Genomic DNA, 16186 nt, shown 5'->3' with positions numbered 1-16186 from the left:
ATAATTTAAAGATGACTAGAGAGAAGTGATGGCTAAATATTGCAAAGGATCAAATAAAATTAGGCTATATAGTCTCAAAGTTGGGTTTCAAGGGATAAAAATTCATTAAGGTTGGCTTGAAAGGATCAAACAGTCCAAAAAAAAGTTGGCTAAATCATTTTGAACATTCCATGCTTCCTAGGATTTCGCCTCAAGAAACTACTAAGTTAATCCTAGAGACTTAAACTTTCATGCCTAACTTCCTTAAGAAACTAAAAATTTTATGGTATGATTTGCATGCTTTATTAAGAATACATTTATGTCATAATTCTACTAATATAACAATTATTGAAATAATAGAATTTTATTCATACTTTGTACTTTGCAACTTGTTCATTTTTATTTATGATTTCCATCTCTTATTTTATTATGCGATAAAAAAAATCCTAATAGAACCTAATCCTAAAACATTAAATAACCTAAGAACAAAAATAAAACAAAGTTAAGATCCCCCTTTTTTTATTTATTTGCAGATCCCTCAGAATTCGACTCATCTTTTGCTCCATAAGCTTTGTTTTTGCATGAATCACTTCGCTCCCTCTTTGATAGTGGACTCCATGGTTCAAATATGAAATCTGGAAACTTAGGCACAAAAATAAACGGGTCATTGTATATTTTTGTTAGAGCGCTTCTCATTGAGTCATCCCGTATTTTTGAATATCTCCAATAAGCTTGTTGCTGCCACTACATATGTTGCATTATGTCCATCAATTTTGACAGCTCTTCTCGAAGATCTGGACGAGGCGATTGAGTTCTAAACATTGAGGTTGTCATGTTAGGTTCGGTTGTTGGTTCTGTTGGTTCTGCCTTATTAGGGATTTCAACTGACTGCATTAGTTCGATCTCCATGGGATATTTTTCTTCTTCGGGATCCTCACTCTCTTCAATTCGTTACCGAAGAATAGAATCTCCGGTTATTCGGTAGAGGTCCCAATCTGTGATTGTGCCCTAGCTATAACCTGTCTTCTTTACGTTTGTAAGAATTTTAGCTTTCAAGCACAAAATTGTTATCATAAAAGGGAAAGTAAGCTAGGCTAGAACGTCTAGTGACATAATTTCGCATTTCTCTCAAAATGATATTTCCCACATCAATGGTCTTTCCAGTTAAAATCGAGTATAATAAGATCATTCGCTCTAATAAAATTGTAGTCCCATGTGAAATAGGCATAAGACTAAATCGAATGAAATAGAACCATACATTCGCTAGTGGTGTCAAATATTCTCTGCGACAAGTGTGGATTCCTTACTTTGACACAATCCACTTAGAACCTGGAACTCTAAGTTCCTCGAGAATATCTTACAGATTTTCAGTCTCAATATTTCTCATTAAGGAAGAATATTTATCATCTTCGAAATTAGGTAATTCATAGAATTTATTAATAGCGTTTGGGGTTATTGGTACCTTGATTCCTCCAGAAAAAAATTTCGTCAATTCATTTGAGGTCAAATTCGCATAAAATTCACGAACTAGTTCCTCATCTGCACTCGGTCTTTTCTCACAAAACAACTCCCAATTAAGAGCTTCAGCAATTTGTCGAATGCGCGCCATGAAATCAATATAAATATATATTTTTAGTTTGAGTATATTCGTGGCCCGATACAATTGCTGAAATAGCCCAGTAAAAAAAGACGTCAATTTTCTGTGGTAAATGAGGAGCAACTTCATAATAAAGAATGGTGACGAGGCTCAAGAATGGAGTGCCAAAAGAAGTCCAATTTAGGAAATATCTGCCATGTTCGGATTGGTTAAGATGAAGTCCCAATGTTTTAGAGTTAAAGCATCGCTCATTGTCTACCTTGTGGAAAATCCGGTAATGCATAGACCCAGTCAAGAAGCTAACTTTGATTTTTCTATGGAAAATAAATAAGCAGCAGACCCAAAGATTGGAGTGCCAAAAAAAGTCTAATTTAGAAAAGATGTGCCAGGTTCGGATTGGTTAAGAATACCGTCCCAAAGTTTATAAAGTCAATACTGATGGAGACACGCAATTATGTCTAACCTTGTGGAAAATAAGGCCATGAATTTGATAACGAGACAAGGACAGGGACAGGACTGGAGTGCGGAAAATTCCTTCAAATTTAAATCTCATGTTTGGATTGGTTGAGGACATACAAAGACCCAAAGCCTACAAAGTCTCAAGACTCGACACTCAAACATGTATTATTATAGTTCATACTTGAGCTTTATGACTTTTTATCTCCCATTTTTTAAGTTGTGAACAATTCTATTATTAACTATCATTTTTTCTTATTTATTTACAATTCTATTATTTAGTCATTTATGTTTAAAATATTATTTTTTACTCACTTATATTATTGTATTTTAAAATTTTAGTTATTGAATGTTAATTACTATTAACTGTGTAATAGTAATTAGCTGACATGCCACGTTAAATCATCATTTTAAACAAAAATTTAGGTTAAATTATACAATTGGTCCTTATATTTTTTTCGTATTGAGCAATTTAATTTTTTTCTTTTACGTTAAAAAAGATGGAGAAGGGAGAAAAAATAGAGGGAGAAGCAGAAGAAAATAAAAAAAAGAAAAAAAAAGAAGTTTAAAGAACATAAAAGAAAAAAAAATTCCTCAAAACGAGAAAATATGGAGACCAATTGTATAATGTAACCTAAAAATTTTGTTTGAAATGATGATTTAACGTGCCACGTTAGTTTATCGTTACACCGATAATAGCAATTAATGACTTAGTGATTAAAATATAACCTGAGGAAAACAAAAATGATTATTTTGATAATTTGCCCTTTATTTATTTATTTTTCTTTATGTTCATATCATAAACAAAGCTTTTTCCTTTTTTAATTATTGAATTGTATTTAATTTGTATTTACATTCAACGTTAAGTTTTAAGTATCTTTTAATCAATACTGATTTCTCCCCAAGGCGACATCGATGGGATGGGTGGCGATGACGGTGCCCTAGAGTAGGCTTTGGAATTATTTCATAACAAAGTAAAATTTGTTATTAGTCCTTTGTACTATGTGTAAGTTACAAATTTGATCTATGTACTATAATTTGATATTTTTATAATTTTTTTTAGCTGTAAAATTCATTTTTGACAAAATAGTATACATTCAATCCATTGAGTTAAATTTCATTATTTCTAAAATATTGTATGCCACATATATTATTTCATTATTTCTAAAATTTAAAATGATAAATTTGAGATGTTAAATAAATAAATTATCAACTAAGTTTATCATACTAGTTATCTTATTTTTTCCCTCTTATTTTTTCAAAAGAGTTTTCATATATACATGACGTTTATGTTCTTTAATTTGGAATTTAATTATATTGTCAATAAAATTTATGGTTAGTTTAATTTTTTAAATTTAACTCAAATAAAATTACTCAACTCGACTTGATTCTACTCAAATCGAATTCAGATAATAAAATAGAAATCTTTAATTCGACTAACTCGAACTTTTTTTATTTCACTATATCAGATAGTATTAAATTAATTATAAAATCTAAAAACGATAATTTCGCTGCAATAAATTTGCTCGCAAGACTACTTGAAATAACGAGTTTAAGTCAAGCAAAAAAGTCTAGCCACACATACACACAAAAAAAAAAAGGAAGTGTAGCCAGACTTTCGGAAGAGAAATCTTGAAATTTTGACAAATAAGAAATGAATAGTTTTTTGGTTGATTAAACTTGTAAGATCTGTGAGTCTATAGATTTTGTTTTCCCCAAAACTCGGTTCTTCTACTTGATGGTGATATGGGTGGTTTTAGCTTCCAAAGCACGAAAGTGTGGGTCAAGCCAGTTGTTTTTTCAATTGCCAGTGATGTGTCATTGTTTACAAGGGAGACTCAGTCAAGTTGAATATCATGAGTCACTGTTCTAATTTACTTTGAACATTGAATAAACATGGTGGATCGATAAGTAAAATGATGGAGAACCCACAAAATGCTTTCAAGAAATAAGCAACTAACTCAATATCCCTACTAGGGACGAAGCTAGATAATTCACTTAGGAATCCAGCCGATGAGAAATAGTAACCTTTTTAAAAATAAAAGTTAAGTAAAACAAAATATCAAAATAAATTTTAGAAAAGATTAAAAAAGTTTTGGTTCTCATATTTATATTAAATTTTTTTGTGATTTTTCCTTCAAATAAATAACTAAAGAGTTTCTTATAAAACCATCTTTCATGTTTTTTTAAAGTTGGGTCTTCACAATTTTTATAGCCTAAAAAAATGCTTTATAGATGTAGCTGAAACTGGAAGAATCAATATAAATTAAATAATCTATCAATGAAATAATATGTAACTAACTTTCTACACTCAACTAAACTTCTATAAAAAAAATAAAGTGTTGATATTTTCACAATTTAAGATGTTGACACACGTCAAGTTCATAATATCTCAAATCATATTAAATATGTTCTTTCTCTTATTGAGAAAAATCATCTATATAAAACTTATTTATAAGAATGTAATATTTTTCAATATCAAATAACTTGAAGAACTTTTTAGAATCTAAAGTTGTAGCATGTTTGTTAAATTTGTCGTTCAATTCTTGCAATTGGTTATCTATTATAGTCAAATATATATCCACTCAATAGTGATTCTATAGCAACATCTTCTTTTTATGACTATAACCTACTGTGTATTCGTATCTAGGACATCCAATTCTCAAGTTTCACAAAAAAAAATCATTTTATTCAACAAGTTAGCACATCCATTATCTTTTAACTTTTGAATTAAATCTTTTGTTTTCAAGATTAGACTCATAACATTTAATATATTTTAGGAATAATGTTGTAAATGTTAGTTGGGTGGGTCATGTTAGTTTTGGATCGGATCAATTCAGGTTTTAAAATTTTTGAGTTACTTCAGGTGGGGTAATTTTGGGTTTGGATCATTTTGAATTCAGATCATTTTGAGTTTGGATCATTTAGAATTCAGGTCATTTTGGGTTTGAATGTTAGGTTTTTTGAGTTATAGTCATTTCATGTTTAGTCATTCAGGGTTAATTTAATACACGATTATAATGAATTTCATCATTTTAGATTCAAGTTATTTGTATTTCTTAGGTTTGTATATTAAGGTCGATAAGGTTCAATTCCTTAATTTTTAAAATAAAATAAAATCAAAGTTAAATAAATTACATAATTGATTTAAATCTAGTATAAAATTAATAATTATGAGAAATAAATTTTCAAATAAAATATAATAAATAATTAAATTATAATATATATAAAACCACAAAAATTAAAACTTTTTTGAATTGAGGAAAATAGTTATTGTTATTTAATTTATTTTTCGATTGTTATGTTGTGAGAAAGAAAAGGACCATCTTTTTGGGTAAGATATTGTCAATGGAAAAGTTTGATTTGGGGCAACTTAAGAAGTTTTTGAAGGATGCTAAGACATACCATCCAAGGTTATTTCTACCATATCCTCCTCTGATTTTTCAGATGTTAATGAAAAATATTATGTATGAATGGGTGAGTTAATTGAGTTGGATTACTTTTACTAAATAAATAACACCTTCAAATATCAAAGTGAAAGATTGTTAGTATTTTAGCAACAATATAAAACACAAAAAATATAAATGAAAGATATATTAGAATCATAATATAATTTGTTGTATTTTTCATATTATATAGTAAAAAAAATAACAAAAACTTGCAAAAATTACTCCTAAAAAATGTATCACAAATACTTAACTTACTCCTGAAAATCATGTAACATAAATTTAAATCCCTAAAGACTTGGTCTACAGACCTATTATTAAGCAAGTCTAAGACACATTCTCAATAAAGATTGTGTATATTTATAGAAAATGCTGTTGAGCTTCATCATGATCATCCATTACACACTCATCGGATTTAACGAGGGGATAGTTCAGTAAGGGACGTCTCGTTAACTGTGGCCAAGGCACTACTTGTTGATTGATCAGATTTATAATTCATAATCGAAGGCTTTCCTTCAGTAATGGTGCCAAAATAGAATGTTGTTCTTTGAGGTGATGGCAAAGTAACCGAGGAACTGTTGAGCATGAGAACAACTGATAAGGGGGGTTGCGCGCGGACCAAGATTGAGTTGTCAAGTCACGAGAAATTCCTACGAAGGCTCTAGACGATCAGATCTGAAACAAGACAGCAAAACTTAATTAAAATCAATTAGATCTGAAAACTAAAAATTCTCAATTCAATAAAGAACAGCCAATAATCAAACACTTATGAATAAATATTCTTGGAAGCAAAGAACACGAAATTAAGCCCCAAGATTAACTTCCAATCAGCCGAATCTAACAAAGAACACAAAACAACAAATAGATTAAAACAGATCACGAAATCAATTGAAACTACTTCTAGAGATGGGACGGCAAGAAAAGAGGGGTTCTTGTGAAATCAAAAACGTTTCTTTATGTCCAAGGAAGTGCCGATTCAGATCTTGGAGTTTTGGAAAGGCTGAAATGCAACAAGAACAACAAACAAATTAGCTAATAAAAATCGACACAATCAGAAATTTAAAAGAGATTGAACAGCAAGAAAATAAAGATAAAGTCATAAGAAGCCTTGAAATCCCGAAAGATTTCACAACTCCCTTCAAACGGCTCTAATCCCCCCTCTAATGAAGATCATTGGCAAGAAGAAGGCTGAAGATGGCTCCCACAATCAAAAAGATTGTTAAAACTACTTCCAAAGAAAACTCAAAAGAGAATTCTTGGAGAAAAATCAAAGAGAAATTTGGATCAATCAAATTTGAAATTTTCAATGTAATTATAATGTGTCTTACAAGGGTGGACGGCCATGCCTATTAATAGGCATTATTAACTATTTTCTAATCTCATTAGGAAAACTTAAAAAAAACCTAATTAACAAATTAATAAGGAAATTCGGCCAAGGCATTTTAATGGGCTGCTTGAGCCGAATTTTTACATATAAAAATCCTAAAGTCTAAAAATTAAACTAGATATTTAAACAATTAAAATTTTTACAAATTGGGCCACTTTAACAATTTGGCCTGATTTTCAACTAAGTATGGTTTGACTTCTTGGTTGGGCTTGGAGTCATCTTATTAGGCCTTGCATTCAAGAACTTGGGCTTGTAGTCCATCTCCTATCGAAATTGGCTCGTTGATGCTCGTAACGGAGATCCAATGCTCTTTAGCTGCAAGATTCAGTTTCTTGGACTAAGATTTCCAAGATTTGAAATCTTATTTTTCTTGATTCTTGAAATCGCTCCAAACAACAAAATTGGGCCAAGATTCGGTTTCTTGATTTTCTTGAAAACAAGGAAGTGAATCTTGATTTTCTCTTTCTTTCGTGTATGCATCTAAGGCCTTGCTAACAAAGTCCTGAATGGTCCCATTTAGTTTGGAACGCATTTATTTGGCCTTTGATCTCGTTATTGGGCCTTGTGGTAATTTAAGCCCATCACGTTCTTGAGCTTGGGTTGGGCTTTCGTGACTCGTATCAACAACTTTCGTCATTGGTGGCCTTGCTTCTGGATCTTGTTGAACGCACAACAAGGCGATGTGAATGCACCTTGCAACTTCATTGCTTACATAAGAATCTCTTAAGGCTGAATCCATCACTTCTATTGGTGTCCCATTTTTCCATTGTCTCCATACCTGCAAACAACCACCATATAACACTTCTTAGTACACAATTATTTGAAGTCGGGTGCAAGTGTTGGATCCTCTTAGACTTACGTAAGTTAGAAGGTTTTCGGCATGTGCAGAGTGAAAGAAACTTGTATTCCTTTTGCCACATACAATTTCCAGCATCAAAATACCGAAACTATATATATCAGACTTTTCAGAGAATAGTCCATGCACAGCATATTCTGGAGACATGTAACCACTGCAACATAAAAGCGTTAGTAATTAACCCAGAACTTAGTAGATTTTTTGTCAATATAATGCAGCAATATCAAAACAGAGATTTGCACAAGTGAAAGTAAAATGCAATTGAATGGAAATTAACTTACTATGTGCCGGCGATTCTCTTGGTATGTTGTAGGCTTTTATTCTCCCCAACAATCTTTGCCATACCAAAATCAGAAATCTTTGGGGTCATGTCCTCGTCTAATAGAATATTACCAGCTTTAAGATCACGGTGTATGATTTTGAGATGTGAATCTGAGTGAAGGTATAAAAGCCCTCGAGCAATCCCTTTAATTATTTTGTATCGTAGGGGCCAAACTAACTGCCTTTGTTTTTCAAGATCTGAAATGAAAGAGCAAAAGAAAAAGTAAATGTTGTTTGTCATGATCAATAGGTCATAAACAGGTTATTTTTGGTGAAAATAAAAGCATGCAGGTATATCTGTCTGTGTGAAAGGGCCAAACCAAATATGAAGTGATCAAGGCTTTTGTTGGGCACAAGTTCATAGATAAGCATCTTATCTTTTCTTTCTAGGCAATACCCTAATAGCTTCACAAGATTCCGATGCTGAAGTTTGGCTACCAATACAACTTCAGTCTGAAACTCATCAGCACCTGAACCCGAGCTTGTTGATAGTCTCTTCTCAGCTATTTCTTGTCCATCAGTAAGTATACCCTAACCGTGTCAAGCACAATAATTCTTTATGAAACAATCAACCTTGGGACTATCTCTAAATCTTTAACCAAAAAGAGTGGAGATAATTTTATACGATCATACCATTTTCCTCACCTTATATACACTGCCAAATCCACCAGCACCGATCTTGTTAACTTCAGCGAAGTTTTTTGTAGCAGCTTCAATTATACTCAAATCAAATCTCAGAGATTGCAATGCCATGGCTTTTAGTTCATCTGCAAATTATACAAATTGTGAAAGTATTGAAGCAATGGTTAGCATGTAGCAATCACATGTTTTATTATTATTATTATTATTATTATTATTATTATTATTATTATTATTATTTGGATGTAATGATGTAACTTAGTTGTATTCCAACTAAGTTTGTTAGTGTAGTAGGTGGTGATTTATTTTAAGTGGATGTAATGATGTAACTTAGTTGTATTCCAACTAAGTTTGTTAGTGTAGTAGGTGGTGATTTATTTTAAGTGGATGTAATGATGAAACTTAGTTGTATTCCAACTAAGTTGTCAAGTTGTAAGCTTGTATAAATAGGCCTTATGCCATTTTAAAAAAATATGAATGAATTCAATCAAGATTTCATCCATATACTCTCTATTTTAGCTTTGCTTAAAATTTATTTCATTTTTCTTCTTTGTTTCTGCCGCAAGTCTCGATTCTTGCTCGGCAAGCTTTTTGTTGAACCTTGCTATTTGTTGCAGTTAGCTCCAACAATTGGTATCAAGAGCCTATTTCTTAAGGGATCTGTTATACAAATTCATGGCTTCATCAAGCTTTTCACCAGCTGCACCTCAAGTCTTCAATGGAGAAGGCTACCACATATGGGTGGTTAAAATGAAGACCTACCTACAAGCTTTCGATCTGTGGGAGGTAGTCAACTCAGATGTTGAACCAGAGCCACTTAGAGGCAATCCAACAGTAGCTCAAATCAGGCAGCATGCTGATGAGAGGACCAAGAGGCACAAAGCCATGTCTTGCATCCAGAACTCAGTGTCAGATGTGATTTTCACAAGGATTATGGCCTGTGAATCATCAAAACAAGCCTGGGACAAGTTGCAAGAGGAGTTTCAAGGGACAGAGAGGACAAGGCAGCAACAGTTGCTGAACTTAAGGAGAGATTTTGAGAATTTGAAGATGAAGGAAGAAGAAACTATCAAGCAGTACTCTGACAGGATTATGGCTGTGGTTAACAGCATTAGGCTCCTTGGAGAGCAGCTCAAGGAAGCTAGGATAGTGGAGAAGGTTATTGCAACTCTGCCTGAGAGGTATGAGGCAAAAATCTCATCTCTCGAGGACTCAAGGGACCTGTACACCATCTCCCTGACAGAGTTGATCAATGCTTTATATGCTCAAGAGCAAAGAAGAGCAAGCAGACTGGAGGAGCATCAAGAAGGTGCCTTTCAGGCAAGAACAAACACTGCCTACAAAGGCAAGAAGGCCTGGAGAGACAAGCCAAGGACTGATGTTGCAAGAAAAGAGGGTCAGACTTGCAAGCACTGCAGAAGGGCTGGTCATCCAAAAGAAAAATGCTGGTTCAATCCAGATGCTGTATGTCAGCATTGTAAAAAGAAGGGTCATGTTGAGAGAGTCTGCAAGAGCAAGGCCAAATCAAGGCAGACTCAGTTTCAACAGATGAAAGCTGAGGCTCGAGTAGCTAAGGAGGACAGTGACCAAGAGGAGCAAGTCTTTGCTGTGTTATGCTCAGCTGCTCAAGAAAAGTTCTCATCTGGTTGGCTTCTAGACAGTGGATGCACCAACCACATGACACCTGATGCTGCAATCTTCAAGTCTTTAGACAGAAGCTGCAGAACTAAAGTCAAGATAGGAAATGGACATTTTATTCAAGCTGAAGGCAAGGGTGATGTGCTGATATGCACCCCCACAGGTGCCAAAGTGATTTCAAATGTGCTTTTGGTGCCTGAAATTGACAGAAACCTGCTCAGCATAGCTCAGTTGCTGGAGAAAGGTTATTCTGTTGTGTTCAAAGACAACCAATGCCAAATCAATGATCCAAGTGGATCCAAGCTGATGGCAGTTCCTATGGCTAATAAGAGCTTTGTAGTTGACTGGACCAGGGAGTCAAACATTGCCTACACAGTTACATTAGATGAATCCAAGCTTTGGCATCAAAGACTGGGACATGCCAACTTCAGATCGATGGCTCGAATGGTCAGAGAGGACTTGGCTGAAAACTTCATCAACTCAGTGGATCATGATGATGTGTGTGAAGTGTGTCAGCTAGGAAAGCAGGCCAGACTCCCATTTCCCTCGAATCAAGCCTGGAGAGCCTCTGAAAAACTCCAACTGGTGCACACTGATGTGTGTGGCCCTATGAGGACTGAGTCATTAAGTGGAAACAGGTACTTCATACTGTTCATTGATGATTTTTCAAGATATTGCTGGCTTTACTTCCTAAAACAGAAATCAGAGGCGGCCTCAGTGTTTTGGAAGTTCAAGACTGCTGCTGAGACTGAAACAGGTTGCAAGCTGAAGTCCATAAGGTCTGATAATGGGACTGAGTACACCTCAGCTCAGTTCCAAGCCTTCTGTGATAAGGCAGGCATCAAACATCAACTTACCAACACATATACACCTCAGCAAAATGGTGTAAGTGAAAGGAAGAATAGGAGTTTGATGGATATGGCCAGGTGCTTGATGATTCAGAAGAATCTGCCTAAAGCACTATGGGCAGAGGCAGTTAACACTGCAAACTACATTCAAAATAGGCTTCCAACCAAGGCCTTGGATCAGAAGACTCCATTCGAAGCCTGGTTTGGATTCAAGCCATCACTGGCTCATCTGAAGGTCTTTGGATGCATCTGTTATGCTCATGTACCTGCTGTCAAAAGGGACAAATTGTCTGAAAGGGCTCGACCTGGTATTTTGGTGGGCTACAGCACTGTTAAGAAGGGCTATAGGATCTTGGATCCTTCAACAAAGAAAGTGTCAGTCAGTAGGGATGTGGTATTTGATGAAAAGTCATGTTGGAACTGGGAAAAACATGAACCTGAGAAAGTTTCAGAAGGACTTGCAGCAGATCAAGCTGAGCCAGATCAAAATGTTCCTGAAATGGACATTGATGATGAACCAGTTAGAGGAACAAGACCATTGACTGAGATTTATGAAAGAGCTCATGTAGCCATAGCTGAACCAAGCAATTTTGAAGAGGCTGAAGCTCAGCAAGAGTGGAAGCAGGCAATGGCTGAGGAGATTAGCATGATTGAGAAGAACCAGACCTGGGAATTAGTTGAAAGGCCAGTCAAAAGGAAGATAATTGGGGTGAAATGGGTGTACAAAGCCAAGCAAAATGCTGATGGTACCTTGAACAAACTGAAAGCAAGGCTAGTTGTCAAGGGGTTCAGTCAGAGGTATGGCCTGGACTACCTGGAGACCTTTGCACCAGTGGCCAGGCTAGACACCATCAGATTACTGATTGCCTTAGCAGCACAGCTCGAGTGGAAGATCCATCAACTCGATGTGAAATCAGCCTTTCTGAATGGTTTCTTAGATGAAGAGATCTATGTTGAACAACCACAAGGGTTTGAGATAGCTGGCAGAGAGCATATGGTCTACAAACTGAAGAAGGCCCTATATGGCTTAAAACAGGCTCCAAGGGCCTGGTACAGCAGAATCGATGGCTACTTGACTAATTTGGGATTCGATCGAAGCAAGAGTGAGCCAACACTGTATGTCAAGAAGCAAGGGACACAAACACAGCTCATTGTATCCCTATATGTTGATGACCTGCTGGTGACAGGAGGAGATCGAGCAGTGCTAGTCGATTTCAAGACCAAGATGCAAGAAGTATTTGAAATGTCTGATCTAGGGGAAATGTATTATTTCCTTGGAATGGAGGTGACTCAAGCACAAAATGGGATATTTCTAAGTCAGAGAAACTTTGCCACAAAGATTCTGACCAAGTTCTCCATGCAAAACAGTAAAGCAACTAAAACACCTGTTGCTGTTGGAGAAAAACTATCGAGCCAAGGTGATTTTGAGAAGGTTTGTGAAACAACCTACAGAAGTCTAGTTGGTTGTCTGTTATATTTAACTGCCACTAGACCAGACATAATGTATGCTGTAGGATTGCTCTCAAGGTTCTTGCATTGTTGCAATAAAAAGCATTTACAAGCTGCTAAGAGAGTGCTTAGATATGTCAAAGGCACTTTGAGCTATGGTTTAAAGTACAGCAAGGAAGGAAATCTGAAGCTGGTTGGCTACACTGATAGTGACTGGGCTGGCTCGATAGATGACATGAAAAGCACCTCAGGGTATGCTTTCAACCTTGGTTCAGCCATGTTTTGCTGGAGCTCGAAGAAGCAAAGTCTAGTGGCTCAATCTACTGCTGAAGCAGAATATGTGGCAGCTGCAAGTGCTGTCAACCAAGCCATTTGGCTAAGGAAAATCTTAGCTGATTTGAAAGTGCATCAAAAGGAAGCTACTGAGATCTTCTGTGACAACCAATCTTCAGTTGCAATTGCTAAAAATCCAGTGTTCCATGGAAGAACAAAGCATTTCAGCATCAAGTTGCATGTTGTTCGAGAAATGGAGCAAGCTCAGGAAGTGAAGCTGATCCATTGTAATTCTGAGGATCAACTTGCAGACATTTTGACTAAAGCCCTTAATGTCACAAGGTTCGAATGTCTAAGAAGGAAGCTAGGTGTTTGCTCCATGCAAACCAAGGAGGAGTATTGAAGCAATGGTTAGCATGTAGCAATCACATGTTTTATTATTATTATTATTATTATTATTATTATTATTATTATTATTATTATTTGGATGTAATGATGTAACTTAGTTGTATTCCAACTAAGTTTGTTAGTGTAGTAGGTGGTGATTTATTTTAAGTGGATGTAATGATGTAACTTAGTTGTATTCCAACTAAGTTTGTTAGTGTAGTAGGTGGTGATTTATTTTAAGTGGATGTAATGATGAAACTTAGTTGTATTCCAACTAAGTTGTCAAGTTGTAAGCTTGTATAAATAGGCCTTATGCCATTTTAAAAAAATATGAATGAATTCAATCAAGATTTCATCCATATACTCTCTATTTTAGCTTTGCTTAAAATTTATTTCATTTTTCTTCTTTGTTTCTGCCGCAAGTCTCGATTCTTGCTCGGCAAGCTTTTTGTTGAACCTTGCTATTTGTTGCACTTAGCTCCAACAGAAAGTCATTGGCTTCTAAGCAAATATAATGGTGATTTTTGAGTTGAATGGTCATATTACAGATTTTGGCTTTCCATTTCTGGTTTTTCGCGCAGTTAGTTTCTTGGTTGCTTTCCAACCAAGAACACAACATAAGAAACAGGACAAAACCAAGAAGCCAACTGTTGAAACAACAATTTTGATCACTGTCTGTGATGATATCCCCCTTTTACCTGAATAAAGAAGAATGGTTTGAAAATTATTGATAGAACTCGTTATAGTGATACAATGATACTCCGATTCACACTCACTACATAAAGAAAACCTATTCAATGTTCCCACAAAAGCAGAGGAGATTAAGTAAAGCGAATTTAAAACAAATTTTGAGTAAATGATGCATCGACGACACTACTTTGATCTATTACACCGACCTGGAGGAGGAGGTGGAGGGAGTAGAAGAGGATGTTGAGGCGAGACTGGGGGCTTAGCTAATCCAGTTTGGTTTAGGCTATAGAAAGGGCTTGTCTGATATTGTGCAGTACAGCTAGGGTACATAGCAAATCCTGATTGTTTTCCACCTAAATGGAATTGCAAGTCTGCAATAGCGTCCTGGAGGCATCTGTAGCAATCCTCACTGGAAATGTCTGGTGTGCACTGTGCTAGGCTGTAGTGTTTGGAACGCATTAAAAGTTGCCTCTTTCGTAGCAAACTTTTTAGTCCTAGATGTAGCATTTGGAGCCCGAGTTGCAATATCTTTCATCACAGTTGCAACCAGCCGGTTAAAGCGGTATGGTTCCATGGCGTCTACCCAGTACGACAAAGTTACATTAGGTCTTTCAGCCATGGAGGAAAAGATGGACCGGTTCGAGTAACGTAGCATGCTCTTGTTATACCAAATAATAGCCCAACTTTGGTTAGGACAAAGTTTAACTACATCGGCAGCAGCAAGGTTGATGCAGTCACGGCATATTTCAGGACGGGCATCCCCACGGCAGAGAAAGAGACCATACACCATGTTAGGCTCCTGTCCCGCGGTGGTGTTGAAGAATCCGTCGTGCTCCGTCGCGTTGGTTGAGAGATAAGAGAAGAGCTGATCGACATTCGCGGCATAGACGATGTTTCCGGTCAAAGTGGCTGCGTTGGAACAGAAGCAGTACCATCGCGTTAGAGCCTCTAAACTGCCGAAGCTAAAGGTTGAAAGACACACAGCGACAAGAAAGAGTTTGGTGAAGGAATCAACCATCATCATTTTTTTTTAATTTCTCAATTAATTTTATTACGACAGGAATTTTTATTACTATGTTATAAAAAAAAATAGGGTAAACGAAATGGTCATATCCTTTAACGTATTGGATTTAAAAATTTATATTTTAATCATTAACTTTATTAAAATTTAATATTCTGGCCACTCATCTAATGATGAAAGATTTTTTATTAGAATAATAATAAATTTATCCCTCTAATATTTACAAATTTTATCAATTTAATTTTAATTTAAAAAATTTAACAAATTTAACCTTTAACTTTTCACATTATGTTAATTTAGTCTTTAATATTAAAAATTCAGAAATTAGAAAACTTTAAAAATTATATATATAAGTTTATTTTTTTGATAAGAATATATAAGATTTTACAAAAATAGATACAAAATTATAAAAATATTTTTGAATAAATCAATACCCATTTTCTAACATTGAATTTATTTATAAAAACAATAATTTTATAAATAAAATTAATAATCTTATAAATAAAACAATTCAAGAGACAAACCATGAAGAAGACTTAAGCAAATTCAGTTTTTTCTCTTTTTTTCAACATTAACAACCAGTGTGTTTAAGCTGGGTCAAAGACTATAGCTTGAAGGCGAACACGATTGGAGATATACAAGTGAGGATGAAGTCTTAGAGACCCAGTAGGTAAAAAGCCATGCTGATAACTCTATAACTGATTTCGAGTTGGATGGCACAATAATAAAAGATGTGGAAATCAAAAAATTCGAAGTAAGAGTTATTGGTGCCATTGGTTGTGCACAAAGGTAATGCCCAATGCTTAACAAATTTGACGAGGACTAGGGAACAAGACCATATGTACATTAAATAAATTATTATTTATAAAATAAAACTAAAAACGAGAAAAGTTTGAATATGGGTTTTCTTAAAACTATTTTATTTGTAAAATAATATTAGCTTAAGCGTAAAAAAACCGTTAGTAAAAAAATAAAAATGCAATTAAATCCTTAGGAAAAAAGTTCATCTTATTGAACTCTTAGTGACTCCCAAAAAAATCAACTAGGCCATTCCGTTAACGAAAGTCGTTAGTTGATCAGTTTGACCGTTAACTTTGCTGATGTGTCAAACGACGTTGACCTGACATGCTGACATGACATACAGTGCTATGTGGCATGTCACATCAACAAAGTTTAAAAAAATGTGTGTTGACGTGGCA

General features: G+C 34.9%; 2 protein-coding genes across 2 annotated transcripts; both read right to left on the bottom strand.

Annotated features, from left to right (window-relative positions):
• Positions 1 to 7396: 7396 nt before the first annotated feature.
• LOC107900172 (putative cysteine-rich receptor-like protein kinase 12) lies at positions 7397 to 14299 on the bottom strand. The gene is made up of 7 exons (XM_041095911.1): positions 14173 to 14299; positions 13823 to 13974; positions 8688 to 8809; positions 8363 to 8573; positions 8003 to 8240; positions 7725 to 7875; positions 7397 to 7643 (listed from the first exon to the last, which is right to left on the bottom strand). Exons 2-7 carry the CDS (start codon positions 13893 to 13895, stop codon positions 7398 to 7400), a joined length of 1041 nt encoding a protein of 346 aa, XP_040951845.1. The 5' UTR covers positions 13896 to 13974; positions 14173 to 14299; the 3' UTR covers position 7397.
• A 73-nt stretch (positions 14300 to 14372) lies between these two features.
• Positions 14373 to 14990, bottom strand: LOC107901917 (cysteine-rich receptor-like protein kinase 25). Its single transcript, XM_016828097.2, has one exon. The coding sequence runs from the start codon at positions 14988 to 14990 to the stop codon at positions 14373 to 14375; it is 618 nt and encodes a 205-aa protein (XP_016683586.1).
• Between the last annotated feature and the right edge of the window lie 1196 nt (positions 14991 to 16186).

Source organism: Gossypium hirsutum, chromosome D06, assembly GCF_007990345.1.
Source record: "Gossypium hirsutum isolate 1008001.06 chromosome D06, Gossypium_hirsutum_v2.1, whole genome shotgun sequence".
In the NCBI taxonomy this organism is placed as follows: Eukaryota; Viridiplantae; Streptophyta; class Magnoliopsida; order Malvales; family Malvaceae; genus Gossypium; species Gossypium hirsutum.
Note: the sequence above shows the minus strand (reverse complement) of the source record. Positions and strands in the feature narration are given on the sequence as shown.

Bases quoted from the DNA above. Each gene is read 5' to 3' on its own strand.
- LOC107900172 (XM_041095911.1), bottom strand. From the start codon at position 13,895: ATGTTGTGTTCTTGGTTGGAAAGCAACCAAGAAACTAACTGCGCGAAA. The intron at 8,810-13,822 runs GTAATATGACCA...TATAATTTGCAG, and splicing joins GAAATGGAAAGCCAAAATCT to ATGAACTAAAAGCCATGGCA. The intron at 7,876-8,002 runs GTAAGTTAATTT...TTTATGTTGCAG, and splicing joins AAGAGAATCGCCGGCACATA to TGGTTACATGTCTCCAGAAT.
- LOC107901917 (XM_016828097.2), bottom strand. From the start codon at position 14,990: ATGATGATGGTTGATTCCTTCACCAAACTCTTTCTTGTCGCTGTGTGT.